Here is a 19,430-nt window from a genome sequence, read left to right as displayed (position 1 = left end):
TTCCAGAAGAGGGTGCAGACTTTACAGCTTGTGCTTCAGATACTGCTGCAACTACAGGGGGGCAAAAAAAGTATTTAGTCAGCTACCAATTGTGCAAGTTCTCCCACTTAGTAAGATAAGAGAGGCCTGTAATTTTCTTTATAGGTACACTTCAACTATGAGAGACAGAATGAGAAAAAATGCAGAAAATCACATTGTCTGGTTTTAAAAAAATGTATTTGTAAATTATGGTCAGCAGCCATATCACCCTGGAGCCCAAGACTGGTTTCCCACTGAAGCTAAGCAGGGCTGAGCCTGGTCAGTACCTGGATGGGAGACCAACTGGGAAAACCAGGTAGCTGCTGGTAGAGGTGTTAGTGTGGCCAGCAGGGGGCGCTCACCCTGTGGTCTGTGTGGGTCCTAATGCCCCAGTATAGTGATGGGGACGCTATACTGTCAAAGAGCACCGTCTTTCGGATGAGACGTTAAAACGAGGTCCTGACTCTCTGTGGTCCATGGCACTTCTCGTAAAAGAGTAGGGGTGTAACCCCGGTGTCCTGGCCAAATTCCCTTGATTGGCCCTTACCAATCATGGCCTCCTAATTATCCCCATCCACTGAATTTGCTCTATCACCCTCTCTCCTCTCCACCTATCGCTGGTGTGTGGTGAGCGCACTGGCGCCGTTGTACTGTGGCTGCCGTCGCATCATCCAAGTGGATGCTGCACACTGGTGGTAGTTGAGGAGAGACCCCTGACATGAGTGTGCTTTGGGTGTACACTTGTACATTTGAAAGCGCTATATAAATGCCTCATTCATTCATTCATTCATGGTGGAAAATAAGTATTTGGTCACCTACAAAAAAAGCAAGATATCTGGCTCTCACAGACCTGTAACAACTTCTTTAAGAGGCTTCTCTGTCCTCCACACATTACCTGTATTAATGGCTCCTGTTTAAACTCATTATCAGTATAAAAGACACCTGTCCACAACCTCAAACAGTCAGACTCCAAACTCCACTATAGCCAAGACCAAAGAGTTGTCAAAGGACACCAGAAGCAAAATTGCAGACCTGCACCAGGCTGGGAAGACTGAATCTGCAATAGGTAAGCAGCTTGGTGTGAAAAAGATCAATCAGACCTAGTGAATGACCTGCAGAGAGCTGGGACCAAAGTAACAAAGGCTACCATCAGTAACACACTACGCTGCCAAGGACTCAAATCCTGCAGTGCCAGACGTGTCTCCCTGCTTAAGCCAGTACATGTCCGGGCCTGTCTGAAGTTTGCTAGAGAGCATTTGGATGATCTAGAAGATGATTGGGAGAAGATTTTGGTCAGATGAAACCAAAATAGAACTTTTTGGTAAAAATTCAACTTGTCGTGTTTGGAGGAGAAAGAATGCTGAGTTGCACCATACCTATACTGTGAAGCCTGAGGGAGGAAACATCATGCTTTGGAACTGTTTTTTTGCAAAGGGACTAGGACGACTGATCTGTGTAAAGGAAAGAATGAATGGGGCTATGTATCGTGAGATTGTGAGTAAAAATCTCCTTCCATCAGCTAACACCCAGGCAATGAAGTAGTAGCTTCGTAAGAAGCATTTGAAGGTCCTGAAGTGGCATAGCCAGTCTCCAGATCTTAACCCCATAGAAAATATTTGGAGGGAGTTGAAAATCCGTGTTGCCCAGCGACAGCCCAAAACATCACTGCTCTAGAAGAGATCTGCATGGAGCAATGGGCCAAACTACCAGCAACAGTGTGTACAAACCTTGTGGCGACTTACAGAAAACGTTTGACCTCTGTCATTGCCAATAAAGGGTATATAACAAATTATTGAGATTATCTTTGGTTATTGACCAAAGACTTATTTTAGACTTATTTTCTACCATAATTTGCAAATAAATTCTTTAAAAATCAGACATTGTGAAATTACAGGCCTCTCATATTTTTAAGTGGGAGAACTTGCACAATTGTTAGCTGACTAAATACTTTTTTTCCCACTGTACAAACCTGGAGAATGTCACAGCCAATATGTCAGAAATTTCATTAGTGGTATTTAGCCTTACGTGTTCGAATAGGTTAAAACTTTTCGAATGCAACTGAAAGTTTCCGAATGGTTTGTGGATATATTTATTTAGTTGCTGTGGAGTTAAGTTGATTCAACTAGCATGTTAGATCATGTTAATCTAAAAATCTTTCAGAATCAACTTTTGTGCAAATCCAGCATTAAACTGACCCTTGACTTTCTTCTCCACTTTTTCTAAATTAAATGAATTAAATGCAACCATGCTGTCCTTGCCTGGTTGGTTGGCTTAGATCCCAGGAGTCTATGGAGACTCGTATGTCTATTGGTACCTCCAGTAACAGAACATTTGTAATGTATTTTTTTTTCACTGGATCTATGTCAAGTCAAGTCAACTTCATTAATATAGCGCTTTTACAATGACGATTGTTTCAAAGCAGCATCACAGTGTTAAACAGGAAAATATTGCAACAATTTTATTGCAAAATTTGATTCAGCTATACAGTTGTTCTGGAGAAAATGGTGATGTTATCAGCTCATTTTAATGTATCATATAGCGACAGTGTGGGCAGATCAGTAATATAGTTGATACAGTTCATTTAGTAATTCATTTTATTTGGATATTTTGTTGAAATCTATGCTAATAGGGCAGATCATTACCAGTCATGGGTGGGGCTTCTCTTAAGTAAGAGTAGTGGGAAATATGAACTTTTGGAGAGACTGCTTATGATTTATGAGGATATATATATCAAATCCTCATAAATCATAAGCAGTCTCTCCAAAAGTTCATAGGTATGGTGCAACTGTTTTCTCCTCCAAACACGACAAGTTGAATTTTTACCAAAAAGTTCCATTTTGGTTTCATCTGACCAAATGACATTCTCCCAATCATCTTCTGGATCATCCAAATACTCTCTAGCAAACTTCAGACAGGCCTGGACATGTACTGGCTTAAGCAGGGAGACACGTCTGGCACTGCAGGATTTGAGTCCTTGGCAGCGTAGTGTGTTACTGATGGTAGCCTTTGTTACTTTGGTCCCAGCTCTCTGCAGGTCATTCACTAGGTCTTTGACAACTCTCTCTATATATATATAAAGGAGTGAGTGGATTTTTACCATTATAGGCTGGTTGTTTACACACATCTGTGTTCAACCCCCTTATAAAAGTGAATTTTGCACAATAGATTCCCTTTAAAGTGTCTCCTTAAAATAACTGTTTTCAAACAGGTTTCCCCAAACAAACCTTAGACCTTTTCATATTTATTCATTCATTTCTTTCATTTGGTTGTCTTTTGCTATTGTTTTCTTAGAGAGTTCCGTAAAAGTCTCCAGTTGACATGTACAACTATTTATAAATCACAACGAAGGGATATAGATGGATGTACGTAGGTACTAATGCCCTCCAACAAGTAATTAGACTTGTGAAGGAAACTTTGGAAATCATCGCTGAAGTTCCCCAGAGACTGTGGCGTTTTGAACTGCTGTGTAGGTAGACTCGTGTTTATACTGGATAGGATTCTTGATTAAAATGGCAGAGAGTAAGAAATTGGCTGAGTTTGCAGTGGTTAGGCCACCAGACTAAAATATCTTCTTTAGCAAAATAATGTTGTTTCGATGTTTCTTGACTGTTTTTTTTCTTCTTTCGTTCAAAATTTTTTGATTCAATTTCAGTTCTAGGAGTTATTTTTAATGCATGTTGTACTTGTAAGAGAGCCATTCGATATTAAACATCCCCTCTGCCCACTCAACCCCCCCCCATCCTACGCTGAGGGCGATTTTTATTTTCCTTCCAAGCTGCAACTCCAAAAACAGTCGAGCAGACACCACAAGAAAGGCCCTCTAGGTCACTGGAAGATGTAGACTCACCATTGGACGGCAAAAGAAAAATATCTACTTTCATTCAAATTATACCTTACAGACCATACCGAACAATTCACATCAAATATAAACATCCTTTTGGAAATATTACTTCACATATTGAGTTTCTCTCTCCTTGGATGCGCCATGGACTTTCTGGAGGGTGAACAGTATTTTACGAGTTCCTCTCCTCTGTAATACGGTGGATCGCCTTAAAATAGTAGATCCCCACCTTCAACGATGCCCAATATTTGTATTTGTAGCTCCTGCCAACAGGAACTACTTGCAAGTGGTGTTTGTTTCCTATAAAAGCATGTTAATTCAGAGGCGGCCACAGTGTAAACTAGCCTGGCGTTTTACAGATGTAGCCTGTTAAACTAAATCACTGTACCTGCCTGTTCGTTTCATATGGCTAAGGCAGGATATCTAGCCAAGTCTTAACGTGTGTATATATATATATGATCTCTGTTATTGCACATTTATTTTTAACATTTTGAAAACATTCTGCCTGCCAAATTGGTCCTCCATTATGTGGTGTTCATTTGGAGATTTTTAAATATTACATCTAAAATTAACTGCAAGTCTAAACGACTTGGTTGGATAGGGGCTTGGTAAAAATTCAATCAAATTACAAATTCAGTTTTAATTCATGCATTGCATAAAAAAAAGGAAGTGGTGCATTCATAAAAATAATCTTTTAGCTTATGTTATAAAATCATATTCGGTATTTTGTTTAAATGTAATTGTATCCATTGATTGTGATGTGCTGTAAGAAATTAATACTTTTATTCAGCAAGGATGCATTAAATGCATCAAAAGTGACAGTAAAAACTTCTATAATGTTTCTATTTGCTGTTATTGTGAAATTTATATTCATCAAGAATCCTGTTTTCAACATTTAAAGTAAAAAAAAGTTTTTCCAGGAGAAAATCATCATATTAGAATGATTTCTGAAGGATCATATGACTCTAAATACTGGAGTAATGATGCTGAAAATGTAGCTTTCCCATCACATTAATAAATTGCTTTTTAAAATATATTAAAATAGAAAACAGTTATTTTAAATTGTAATAATATTTCACAATATTACTCTTTTTACTGGAATTTTGATCATGCAGCATAGAATGCTTTTTTTTCATCTTGTTTTCATCAAAAATAAATATCTTATTAACCCAAACTTTTGAATGGTAATTGTAAATTTATTCATGATAATTTATTTACATTCTGTGATAATATTGATGGCTGTTGTACTACCAAAGTGGCACATTTTCATATTTAGATGCATTCAGTTATAACAGACACTGCTAATATTTAAATGTTTTGCATTTATGATGTGGGTGTGAAGATAGAAAAAAATATTTACACTAGAATTGGTAATGAGCTTTGAGCCGCAGGGTATGCCAGGATAATGTTCATTGCTTTTCATAATTAACATAGACTGCAAAAACAAGCCGTAAATTAAACATTATTCAAACTGTAGGATGTGTTTCGCTTTCTCAAGCGTTTAAATGTTCAGTTGAAAGTCCTTTAAGGTATATTGTGATAGATGATTTTTCCCCATATGTCACATTATTTTGTGCATGTCATACAATGGCATTGTTTAGCAACCTTACCAAATGATATCCAAATATATAACTAAAGTTAATCTATTCAGTTAATCTGCAGTTAATACCTTTTAAAGTGGCTTGCTACACTGACAAAATTACATTGCAGAGAGCAAGAACTTTTCGAATACTACACTGTACATTTTTTTTGTATAATCAACTTGGATGTTTTAAGTCATTTCAACTTAAATTACATAAAAGTGACTTTAAAAAAATTGTTGAATAATATATATATATATATATATATATATATATATATATATATATATATATATATATATATATATATATATACATTTTATGTTCCATTTATCTGGTACAAAATCAACGAGGAGTTCAATTAAGGTGAACTTGATACAGAACAAGTTCAGATAAATACATGATGAACAGCAGAAATAGCCTTATAATTTTGTTTGAAAAGTACACACAGTTTCACACAGGAAACCTGTGAATTGTTTTTGAGTTATAGTTCAGTGAGTTGATTCGTCTCTGAAGCTGCATGCACAAAACAATATGACACATAAACCAACAATGTCTCATTTTGTCACGGAACCTCTCCTTTGTAGTGTTTGTAGTGTATGTTTAATTAGTTACTCCCCTTGATGTGTGCTCCACTAGGTTAAACTTGAAATCAAATAACCAACACATTCCATTCATTCCAGACTTTCGGTGCATTTTAACGACAGCATTCTTTATCTGTTTAAACAAATACCTACAAGCAGGATCAGAAAGCGGCCCAGAGCCACTGCCAGGCAAACGTCTGCGTGCCGTGTGAAACCAGTGAGTCACCGAGCGTGATAGTGGTTTGTCACATGTTTGGGAGGCATCTCTTCATCACACACCCGGCTGTCAGGTACAGAATAATGTATTGCCTCTTACAGGAATTGCTCATTTGGAGAACAGAGAGACCGACTGGTTCACACACGCCTACTGAGATAGATGCAGCGCACCAGGCATAAGTTGTGTCTTTATGAGTAACAAACTGAAAGAAGAGACACATTATCCACATTTTGTTTATTTTGTTTTTTGTGAATATTACATTTTTCTTATTATTTTGCTTAGTTATTTTTATGAAATCTGATTCTGTATTATTTTGTCATTTGGTCACACTTTAGATACATTTTAGATTAGTACAATTTTCACCATTAACTACAACTTTTACCTCAATAAACTCCTAATTACTGCTTATTAATAGTTAGTAAGGTAGCTATAAGGTTTAGGTATTGGGCAGGATTAAGGGATGTAGACTATTGTCATGCAGAATAAGGCATTAATATGTGCTTTATAATTACTAATAAACATCCTAGTAATATGCATGCTAATAAGCAACTAGATAATAGTGAGAATTAGATCCTAAACTAAAGTGTTTCCGAAATGGGAACACTTTACATTAAGGTTTCATTTGTTATTAAAATTAGTTAGTGTATTACTAACATGAGCTAACAATAAGCAATACATTTGTTACAGTATTTATTGATATTTTGGTTAATAAAAATATAGCTGTTCATTGTTTGTTCTTAGTTCACAAATACAATTTTAGATTTTAGTAATGAATGAGTAAATATTAATAAAAGGTTTAGATAGATTCTTTCTTAGTTCATAAAAATCGGATTTACACACAGCAATACATTATATTTAAAAATTATTTCAAGTAGTAATAATATTTCACAATGTTACTCTTTTTACTGCATCTTTCATCAAATAAAGGAAGCATTGGTGAGCAGAAGACACTTCTCTCAAAAACAAAAATCTCACAGATCCCAAACTTTGAACGGTCATGTATGTTACTGTAGTTGCAAAAAAAAGTGACACATTGTCATATTTAGACGTATTCAGTTCTAAGAGACAATCCTTCCACATTATGCGCAGCTATCCTCACATCACCTCAGGGTCAGAAGAGACGGGCTGCTGCATGGATGTAGAGGTAGAAAGAGAGCAGGAGAGACAGAAGTACACACACACACATACACGTCAAGGGAGAAGGCTGAGCGTTCACGCCCCCCTTCGAAGCCTCATGACTCATGAGTAGCAGCATCACACCCACCCCGTCCCTCTCCGGAGTGCCAGGAAGAGCCGGCGAACCACGCGTCTTCAGAAGAAGGAAAACAGAGAAAGGCAGCAGAGGAGCAAAAAAGTTGGCCCGCACGGCTCTAGTGATGTCACGAGCATGTGACCCTGCTTCTCCAGTGACAGTGTTCTGAGGGAAAGAAAAACGATTTTTTAAAGGCTCGTGCCTCTTTGGGTTTGTGTGAAGGCTCCGCTCACCTCCCGAGCAACCACAGAACCGCAGAAAAGTTCGGCTCTGGATTTTTGCATGGGGCTGCCGTCAGAGTGTAAAAGGTTAATTGTCGCCGGTCAACTTCAAGTTTGAGGACCACACCAACCAGTAAGTACGCTTCAACCACACTATCCTCAGCAGCGAGCTTGGTTCCATCCTGTCCAATTGGGGCGACAGATTTTTGCATTTTTTCCTAAACCAGACCTGGTTATTACAGTACTTGTGGTCATGAAAATAGTTGATTCAAAAACGCATTTCTTGTGGATGTTTTTTCCTTTTTTGCATCTTCCCCTTGCACGCTGCGTGCTCCTAACCTAAGAGGCATCAAGGGTCACCGAAAACCGCAGAGAAGCGAAAGTTGGGACCGACAGTGGCATCCATGGCATCCAACAGCCTCTTTAGTTCTATGACCCAGTGTCAGCAGAACTTCTTTTGGGGTAAGTGCCCAAGGATTTCACCCTGTTTTTGACCATTCCACGTGGTAGACTGTGTAATAAGGAACTGCGTCTTGAGAAGCAACAATCATGTGTTGGTGTTTACAAACATTCGGCTAGGCCAGCCATCGTAAAGCCTGACTGCATGCAGGAACTGTTGTAGAGAAGCTTGGGTGCTGAAGTGTAACTTAAACGTAATGCAGGCTTTTTTGGATATGCATCAAAAAGCAGGAGGATGAAATCCAATATAAAAGCAAATAAATGAATGTTTGACAGACTGTTGGGTTAGTGGGTGTGTATAAGCTGAATGCCCAGAAGGGTTACACGTGAGAAAGTCACCTTAAAGTACTAGAAAATGTATTTTATTGAACTCATAGTGTCCAAGTCTTTAGTAAGAACCTTTCTCAGACTGCCTGGCTGTGGTATATAAAAATGCAGGTGTATATATGAATTATTTGGGACAGAATAAATTCTAGTTTCTTTTTAGAGAGGCTCGCTGAAAATCCTACTCATTTTGTAATTTAGCATGTTTGTTGACAACTGATGCAGAGCAGAAATATACAAAAAATTGTAGGAAAATGTAAAACATTGAATACGCAAGAATAACAGGCAAGCACAAATCCATTTTGTGCATGAAGAAATATGACTTTCCCATGTCACGGAGGAGAAGTAAGAGAGCCCATTCATTCTGATCTATGGGTTTTGCCGATTCCTCCAAGAGAAATGTTGTAAAGCCGTTTTCGAGTCTGAATGTCTGCTTTCCAAACACAGCTGTGCGAGGCCTGCTCCTTCAGCACGCGCGCTGTTCTCTGGCGTGTGCGAGCGGGGAAGCGAGAGCCACTTGCAGCAATCAGCGCCCTCTATTAGCATGTTAACCTCTGACCCTCTGCATGCTCTCAGGGGTGAGAGCAGACCAAGATGAGAACGTGACTAGTGCAGATATGTACAGTAGAAGACCACCTGAGACCCTCACTCTAATCGGATAATGTGTGGTTTTATTTTATGCATAGTTTTTAAATAGCTACATTTTGCATTGAAATAACATTTTAAATTTAATTAACAGCATCAATATGATTCAAAAAGTTGCTTTAAATTGTCTTCATGGAAAAAGCTGTGCGAGTTGTTAGAGACCCCAGATATAAAGACCTTTATTAACATGCAACATGTTTTTGTCTAGGGCTATTTTTTTTTTGCTATCTCACATTCCGATTTCTGAAAGTACAAGTCGAATTTGTGATTTAAAATGTAAGCCTTATTTGTATGTTATCTGCTTAATAGGAGTAACATTATTAAAAGGATTTGAGGTTAATTTTATTAATACATAAAACTCGGTGTGTGGTATTAGACAAGGGCGTTCCACATTTTATATGTTTAATAAATACATTTATATAATTAGCAAAATTCTTAACTGAGATAGTTTTAAACTTTTCATATTAGTGGGAAAAGATAGATGTCACGACCAGTTAAGAAGAAGGAGGGGGAAAAGAAAGCAGACCCAAACAGACACATTATATTTCATTCAGGCTCCACTATTGAGAGATTTGGATTTAATTAAGTAGAAAACATTCTCTGTAACGCTGCCTAATGGCAGATGGGTGTGGAGTAATTGTCTACATGTGTGGCATGAGACAGACTCGCTAGGTTTCTCCAGGGCATATTTTGTTGCTCGTTATCAAAACCGTGCTACAGTATTGACAATTATCCCATGGTAGCAATTATCATTTAGCGAGAATGCAAGACATTTTCAAAAAAAAAAAAAAAAACTACGATTGATGAAAGAAAAGAAGACGGTTTAGTGACTCCATCCATAAGCATTCCAGAGAATCCCAAATCATTTGAGACGAGTATTAAAAGGCAGCTTCTGTTGCATGCGTCGTCTGCTCAGATCCCACCGCCCGCCGTCATTCCTGAGACATCTTAAAAGCAAACCAGACTGCTTTTTCCGAAGCAGTGCCAGAGCAGGGAAGCCCTCTCATCAATAGGTAATTGAAGCGAGGGGAAAATCTCTGACCCTGAGCTGCAGCTTCTGTGAAAGGGAGAGGATCATCTAAAAATATCATCAAAGCCATATTCATTTAGCGCTATTTAATTGTAGCTGGCGAGCAAACATGCAATTTCGACAGCAATTTTTAGATATTGAATGGTCCTTGGGGTGTATTCATTCTGTAATAGTCAGGTAGAGTTTTGTGTGCACACTACGCCTTTTGTGAAAGGACTTTGAGTTTATAGTCTCGTCCTCGTTGCCCAATCCTATAACTAAAATAACTTATAAATTATAAAATGAAATTAAGTGAGAAATATCATTACAATTATGGGACCCACTTTATATTAGGTGGCCTTAACTACTATGTACTAACATTTTAAATAATAATTTGAAACAATGCACTTACTGTGTACATACCTGTTTTTACATTGTAGTTACATTTTAAAAAAACATGCATGTCTCTAATGAATTTCTGTAGTTACATTTGTAATTACACAGTTGGCACTTCCCTTACACCTAACCCTACCCTTAAACTGACCCACACCACCACACCTGACCCTAACTCTACCCGTATTCACCACAATATCAGCAAAAGTGCTTTGCAATACAATTTGAACATAGTAAGTACATTGTACTTATTTTTTGATGTAAGTTCATTCTTAAGGCCACCTAATATAAAGTGGGGCCCAAGGCTACTTTGGTTTTGAGATGCCATATGATATCTGCTTACATCCTCAAAAAAATCATAATTTAAATGAATATTTATTTACCCTATGATATCCACTAAATAATAGCTGCTACCATGGAATAATTGTGCATTTGAAATGTCTCGTAAGCACAGTCAGATGTAAAAATGTAAGGGCACTATCTATGATCCCTTTTTTGATTTGATCCCTATTTATAATAGAGTGGTGCAGGTGTGACGTCAGATCCCGGAAGTCTAATTCGCTGCTGATTCCTTCGAGATTTCCCTATGATGTTTTAATACGTAGGTTTTTTTCCATTTATGAGTAAAATGAAGCCTGGTAAACATAACTTGACGATGCTTTGACGTTCTATACAATGTACACCAACTATGGCTAATACCCCAAATATGGTTATCTGGTTACTTAATAGAAACTTTTTGCTATGGGTGTGTGTAATTTACAACTGTATTTTACTCATAAATTAAAAAAAGAACGATGGTTCAAAGGAACCAGAGGCGAATCAGACATTTCCGGGTTATGATGTTATGCACCACTCTGTCTGTTTTATTGCGTACAGTTCCTTGAGAAGGCGCTTTAAAGGTGCTATATAAAATAAGGTTTAATATTATTTATTTGTTCTGGCACCACAGGATAAAGAGCCTCCGTTGAGTTTGTGTTCTCCTAAGCCGCATTTACACTGCAGGTCTTCATGCAAAATTCCAATATGTTGACAATATCTGATTTTTTGACTCCCAGCTTACAACTTTTTTTTTTTTAAATGACCCATATCCGATATCTGAATTTGCGCTTTACACTTGGTGAAAGTTAGATGTGCTGACCCGGAAAAGCTTAGGCTGAAAAGGAAGTAAAAAAAGTTGTGATTTGCTTTGGGTTGAGACTTCATCCTCCATGGGAAAGAGTCATGTGATTGTGGTTGGTGTCCACCTGAGTTCATTCGCCAGCGTCACTTTTTCATTGACGTACAACTCGCATTGACAGGGGAATACCTGATCTGCCCACTTACATGGCAAACACAAATGCACATATCCAATTCATATCAGATTAATTTCCATATGTTAATGATGCCTGAAAGATATCAGAATCCATGTGTTGCTTTTCCTGCTTGCACGTTCGTGGGTCATATTTATTTCCGTGCCACGTGGAAGGAAAAAAAATGGGTCAATTAAACCATGTAATGTAAATGCGGCCATAGAGTTCCTGAATTTAAAGGCACAGGCGGAAAAAAAAGTCATGTGTCTGGAAGCAACTATGCTGTGATTGGCTGATACCATGTCAATATGATAATTCCCATTATGTTCTTTTCATCACTATGATTGGCTCATGACCTTTAATAAATATTTTAATGTTTTTAAAGCTAATTTTAAAAATGTTTAAAAATGCAATGAGACTTCATTTTAATAAAAAGAATGCTAAAGGATAGTTCACGCCAAAAATTTAAATTCCATCATTTACTCAACCTAATGTCATTCCAAAAAAATAAAAAATAAGTTCTGTTTTTGTCCATACGATGAACATCAATAGGATCCAGTGTTGTTTGGATCAAAACATTCTTCACAATTTTGAGGAAAGAAGGTCATACGGGTTTGGAACGACATTAGGGTGAGTAAATGATGACAGGGTTTTGACAAAAATATAGGATATTTTTGGCTTGTTCATATTGTATGGTAAATAGTGTCCATGAAAACATCATTTGAAAATGCAACGAAACTAACTGAAACAAGTCCAAGCTAAAATTATGCTCAATGTCTAGATGTGCCCCAATAGTTGGTTTTATGAGATAAATAGGTAAATAAATAATGAATTAGATAAATAATAGATAAAGTCTTTTAAATTTTGATTAAAGAGTTACTCTACACTTTGAGTGGGATGTGTTATAGTGTCCGACACCGTCCTTTGATCTTCCAGATGAAGCTGGTAGGAACTGATGAATGAGAAAAGGAAGAGGTAATTTGATTAATGCACTTAGTCATACAGTTGAAGAGCATGAAACCGATCCCTTTTGTCATGGTCAGAGCATATGCACAGACTAAGCGGCGGAAATGAAAAAAGTCCCGATGCAACAGGTACCATCTCTTAATTTGGTTCAATTACCAGCCCACACACCCCCAGAGGTGTTAAATGGATCAGTTGCACACCTGAAGAGTAGTTTGCTGGCAGTGGGACGCCAGTTCTGGCTGCGGACGCCCACACAAGCCTAATGCTGTAATGTGAGCGGGCCAGTGACACGTTCAGGAAGAAGTAAAAAAAAGCCAGGGATCACCTTGCGCCTCTGAGCTGGTGCAGTAGTATGTCACAAGAGACAAACGGCTAGATCAGACACCACCCATCTGCTTCGACGAAGGCCTTTGTGGTGTCTTCATCACCCTCGTCTTGTTTCCTCCCACACGTTTAAACGCGGCTCAATCACACGCGGCACAAAAGACCCTATCTGTTGTAAAACCCCCTTGAATCACTGACGTGCCACCTGCGCTGCGTCCTGCACCGGACACAAAGGTTTCTGGGAGGCGTTCCCGCCCCCACAGCAGCCCACACACTTTCACAAAGGCAGAAATGAAATATGTGCGCAGCACAAAGCCCAGAGAGGGAGAGCGCACACCTTGGCACTGTGTTCGGTAATTGCCTTTGATGTCGCACTAACAGAGTTTGAGGGATGCTGGGAAATCCATGCATGGGGAACGAAGGGCCAGAGATCTTCATTTAGGTTCTCTATTCACTTTTACTCAGATGAGAGAGAGAGAGAGAGAGAGAGAGAGAGAGAGAGAGAGAGAGAGAGAGAGAGAGAGAGAGAGAGAGAGAGAGAGAGAGAGAGAGAGGCTTTGAACTTCAGTCACTCATGAGGAACTTTTGTGTTTGCCTAAATAGGTCTTTTACACTTATGTCCTCCTGGGTTTTATTTTCGATGCTCTTTAATGTTCTTTGAATAGTAGGGGTAAATATGCACGAGCAGCAAATACTAGACTCTTCAAAGCGGTAACATATAATTACAGCACATTAGTTGATTTGTTGGTGGCGTGCATGTCTCTGTTGTTTTGATGTGTATGTGGGAAATGGAATGTCTGTTCTCTTAAGCGAGAGAATGGCAAAACACTGATTTAACAAGAAAGTTCCCAGAGGATTTAAAACATATTGTGATTTTTTTTCACATCGGCTCTCTTTCAAAACTTAGTGAGCTGCCTTACTGGCTACATAGATGGCATTCTAACATCAAATGTTATAAGTAGCTTATTTCTAACATTCTGCATAGGAGCATCTCGTGGGATAATGTTTAAAAGTTTGGGGTTGGGCTTTTGAAAAAAGGTGTGTGCACACTCAAAAGCGAAGCAGTATTTGCATCGTTTCTCACTCTAGATTACTCGCGGGATTACTTGTTCTTCGCGCCACTTGCGTGAATAAAAACATTGCATGAGGAGTGTCTTCACACACATCATTCAACAATGTTCTTTGAGACTATCCTCAACCATCTTTGTCTGCCATTTTTTCCATCATCAACCACTATTGCTGCTCTTTTCCTGTTGCGGAAGCCCCAAATACGGTGGAAAGCTGATGCGTCTGAGTTTACAGCACCATCCAGAGGCATACTCATCTCTGTGAATTTAAATGTCTTTTCCTAGAAACTGTGCCTGATACCACCGGGCATGTCAATACGCTCCTGGATGATTGCCTTGCGCGACAATGCCTCATGCGAATTTCTCGCTTGAGCTGGAAGACACGATTAAGAGGCAAATATTGCGTTGCCCAATTCATGTCATTTACATCGCCCGGCATCATTATGCTTGCCAGTGCTGTATTTATTTGATCAAAATACAGAAAAACTGCAATTTTGTTTGTTTGTTTTCTATTTGAATATAATTTATTTATGTATTGGCAAAGCTGAATTCACGAATTCAAAGCTGATCTTCAGTGTCACGTGATCCTTCAGAAATCATTCTAATATGCTGATTTAATGCTCAAAAAGCATTTCTTATCGCTATCAGTCGCTGAAACCATGACAATATATTTATTTTCAGGATTCTTTAATGAATAGAAAGTTAATAGAACACTTTTGTAACATAAATTACTTTACTGTCACTATGCAACTATTTACAAAATTGATATGAGTTAGTACATAATACAAAGTGCATGTAACCCGTTTAAGTGCACACACATTAGGAGTGTAGTGAAAAGAAAACACAGACTGCAAACTGTGGACACACACAACCAGAGCAGGGTGCAGTCATTTTGCTGTGGCACCGTGGGGGGCGATTGGGGTTTAGGTGCCTTGCTCAAGGTCACCTCAGTCATTTCCTGCCGTTATTGAGAATCAGACCCACAACCTTTGGGTTACCAGTCTGACTTTCTAACCACTAGGCCACAACTGGATCATGAATCCATCTTCCAAACCATGTTCCTGTGTTATCAGGAATCTCTACAGTATAATAAGTGTTTATATTCGGCTGTTTTAGACCAAGCGAGACGCCAACCGCTGCAGAGTATCCCAGTGTGTCATATACATAAATAGAGAAGTAGCTCTGGCTACAATGTTCTGAAACAAGACCATTTTGTGCATTAACTGCACCAAAACTTACATAGTGTATGTGCAGTACTCTAAATAACAGTGAAAAATTATTTAAAAATACTCACCACAAATTTATGTATCTTTATATAATTTGATGTTTTTTATTTAAACATTTCCCTAACTTCATCAACCATCTTTCTCATAGTGCTTTATGGGATGGATTTCACAATCACTACAATGTTCGCTTAGAATTTGATCTGAGGATGCTGCCAACCTTTTGGAAAAGCCTTCAAATAATGAGCATAGCCTTGAAATTAGCTGCAGTATGTTGCCAAGTGTAATTTTTGAGCAAAACTAATATCACAAAAACAATTTGTTTATATAGAGCAACATTTGGACTCATGATTTTTTTTCCCATGTGCATCTCAACAAAAAATGATTTACATAATTTACATCTTAAAGGGCACATATACATTTTTTAAAAAACTTTATTCATGTCTTGGTGTTTTCATCCAGTGTTTTTATGCAATAACCCAACATTTGCCTAAAATATGTGGACAGAAACCTGGCTATTTTCCTCAAACTCTTAGGGACAACAGATATTCTCTGTGAGAAAATGCACTTCATGTGTTTTTCTTCTTAATGTTTTTTTTTTTCTTTAGAAGAAAAACAATATTGTCTTGGGAGGATTATTCTTGACATACATAAATGTGCTTTCTCCAGTCATATTTTGCTCTCTCAATTGTTATGTGCCAGAGTTCAAATGAATCACAATTTAAAAAGCATTCATCTGTGGGAACAGTGTATTAAAAGTTATTATTGTAAATATAAGATAAAAGAAGAGTGTGAAGACATAAATTTCTCTCCAAGTATTGTCCCTCCTAAAGATGCTCATTACTTTATAGGTTTGATCTTACTGACATGTTGCTTTGCGATTTCACAAGTTCAGAAATGTCTTTTAATCACAAATTAATTATGAAACAACCGAAAGACACTTTGTGGAAAACAACGCAGCTTGTTCTCATCTAAATTCAAATAGTCCTTAAAACAATCCCACATATATGTGAACTAGCCACATGTTCATACCAACCTACACTTGACCACCGGTATACACACACTCAGCCCCCGCGCTGCCCATGACCTTCCCCTTCAGGCACAGTGGAATTTATCTCTCTGGTAAACAGCAAGCATATGGCCGCTGGGACTATCCTCAGGGCTTCAGAATTACAGTATGGTTAACCCAAGTCTAACGAAGCCAGCGCTTTACTGCTATTTGCCTTTACCTCAATCCTGTGATGACGTTTCGTCATGCTAAGTGTGCGCAGTTCTTTTTGTGTTTTTGTCTACATGCTGTAGCTACTGATTATTGATCAATGAATTAGGTTCAAACTTTATTTATAGCAGTGGTTCTTAACTGGTTTTGTTTCAGGACCTAACATAGTATGGCAAGCCGTTTTGACATTCATTCATTTCCAGGATTTGTATTCTTGATCAACAATTACATTTTCACTAGTTAAAATGCTAATTCTTGATATCAGGGATTAGATTTCATAAAGTAACAATAGGGGTGTAACACTACACAAAACTGACAGTTCGCTACGTACCTCGGTTTTGAAGTCACAGTTCTGTATGGGTTCGGTACTAGACCGGGTAAACCCAGCCTGATCTGCCGGCGATTTGATTTCGCCCGGCAACTTAGTCTGGAAACCTGTACATTCATTTCTACTTCTGCTTTTACACTTTTGCGGGAACCAATCACAGACTGGCTTATCCACCTGGCGTGCTATTGGTGGGTTTAACACGATTAATAGAGAAGCGATGGGTTGGTGCCCGTTGATCACGCCTCTTGTGGTCTGATTGGTTGAAGGACTATTCGATTGCGTACAGAGTCATTTGATTAATGCCAGTTGATCACTCCTCTTGTGCAGTAGAAAATACAGAGCAGACTCCCCAGACCAATGATCAATCTTAAATTGAGCTTGGTCTGGTGATAGCTATTTTAACAAATATTGCTTTTTATTTATTTTAATTCAAACAGATGTTTATTGACATCTTTCCACAATTGAAACACTGATTGAACAATTACACAACAAATGATACATTTCAGTAAGTTTTAATGTATCCTTAGCATACCTTAAGATATAAATTCATTTTTAATCTTTAGGAAGAAAAGTTCATTTGTGAACCGCGGCGCCAGTTAAACTGACATGTGTGATCAGTCACGTCACATTACATAGCATCAAAATTGTATTAAGTGTTTGAATTTCGTGATAAAATAGACTACATACAAAATATGTTTGTGTGGCAACTCAGATTGAAGTGTGTCCCGTGCTTAAAACAAGCCGACTATAAAGATTCCATTTGGAACCGTTCGGTTCACATGTGCACCAAACCGAAAGCCCTGTACTGAAATGGTTCAGCACAGATACATGTACCGTTACACCCCTAAACAATAGCAATGTTTGATATCAGTAATTACATTTCTACATGTAAAAATGTTAATATCAACAATGAAATTATCACTTGCAGAAATACGAATTAGAATGCCATTCAAATTCAATTGTTGGTCACTAATTGAATCTTACTAGATAAAATCCAATTTTACATCAGAAATACAGTTCTTAATAGTAAAAATCATAATTTGTGATATCAATAATTATATTATCACGTGTATTTTTTAGATATTGAATGTGATTGTTACTATTTTAGAAATCTGAAATAACTCTCCTAATTAATGATATTATAAATAACAAATCTAACATGTTGAAATACATTTACAGATATCAAAGATTAAGTAATAAAAATATTTTTACTAGTAAGAAATCAATTATTGTTATCAACAATTTGAATGGCAGTCTATGGTGACATTTAACTAATGAAAACCAAAACCAAAAAGTTTTAGCTAATTAAAATTTAATTCATTAAATTAATTTGTATTTCTGTGAGGGATGACTTCATTGTTGATATCAAGAATTTTAATTTTTACTAGTGGAAATGTAATTCACATATCAAAAATGGCCAATGTTATTAGTTGAAATCTAATTTCTGATATCAAGAACTAGCATTTTATCTATTTTTGAATTGTTGCTATCGAGATGAATAAAAGTCAAAACGGCTTGCCATAAAAGTAGATAGTGTAGAAGCAAACTTGTTTTCTTTTTCACAAATGTAAAACATTTACATGAATAAGAAAATTTACTTTGCATGTCATTTGTATTTAGTGTTTTTATTAATCAGAACAAACCTGCACTTGTGTCGCGACACCAGTTGAGAACCACCGATTTATAGTTCCTCGAGGGGAAGTTCAGGAGGCTACTGTTTAGGTTCAGATAGTAATCACCTTATTCTGTTTTGTTGTGTGATTTATTTTCAGTTAATTGGTGAAAATGATGTTTTAGAAAGATCAGACTGTCTTGCCCTAGAGCTAGTTGCATAATAACGTGTATAATTAGTGTAATTGGATGGCCTTCTGGGCTTTTAATCAGCAAAGTAACTGATTTAATTAGACTTAGATGTGTTTCACATCTAGATCAAGATCTTAATGCCTACAAGATAATTAACATCTCTTCTATTTTAAAATGCTTTTTTAAAACACATTAAACATATTTTTATTCTTTCATGTTAATAATGTTAATTACATTATCATGCCGTGTAGAGAATTAATGTATGATACTGGAAGGCTGAGCACATTTTTTTTTTTTTACCATTTTGAAGTTTTTTTGCTGTTTAACCCCCCTCAGTTTAGGAGTTAAATCAAACGAGTAACACAGCACAGTGAATATGAGACATCTGAGATCCCTGCAGTTTAATGCCAAAGAGTCATTTTGTTCAATTCTGAAAATGTCTAGATTGCACTGGTATGTCGCAGGCAAACCACAGGCGTATCACTCCTAAAGTGCTGCGATTACCAATAATATAAATTCTCCCAATGGGATTCGGGAAGTCAGTCAAATGTTCCTTCACGAGTTTGGTTCAACACCCTAAATTAGATATCATTTGGATTTCAAAACGTGGCGCACATTTTGGCTGCTACAGAAAAATCGCTCCAACTTTTGTAAGCAAAGACTTTTGC

General features: G+C 37.5%; 1 protein-coding gene and 1 pseudogene across 3 annotated transcripts in view; both read left to right on the top strand.

Annotated features, from left to right (window-relative positions):
- The window catches only part of runx2b (RUNX family transcription factor 2b), a 179,759-nt gene that overhangs the window by 119,644 nt on the left and 40,685 nt on the right, over positions 1 to 19,430 (top strand). Inside the window, exons 1-2 of one of the 3 annotated variants that reach the window (XM_067418043.1) lie at positions 7,385 to 7,846; positions 8,058 to 8,175. The exons of 1 other annotated variant lie outside the window; for it this stretch is intronic. In XM_067418043.1, coding sequence (XP_067274144.1) covers positions 8,118 to 8,175 — 58 coding nt within the window. In that variant the 5' untranslated portion in view covers positions 7,385 to 7,846; positions 8,058 to 8,117. Of the gene's footprint in view, positions 1 to 7,384; positions 7,847 to 8,057; positions 8,176 to 19,430 lie in introns of those variants that run through there. One more of the 3 variants, XM_067418041.1, reaches the window with a different exon arrangement.
- Positions 231 to 347, top strand: LOC137042090 (5S ribosomal RNA; annotated as a pseudogene).

The sequence above is a fragment of the Pseudorasbora parva genome, chromosome 15 (assembly GCF_024679245.1).
Source record: "Pseudorasbora parva isolate DD20220531a chromosome 15, ASM2467924v1, whole genome shotgun sequence".
In the NCBI taxonomy this organism is placed as follows: domain Eukaryota; kingdom Metazoa; phylum Chordata; class Actinopteri; order Cypriniformes; family Gobionidae; genus Pseudorasbora; species Pseudorasbora parva.
This window is presented reverse-complemented; position numbering and strand designations above follow the sequence as displayed.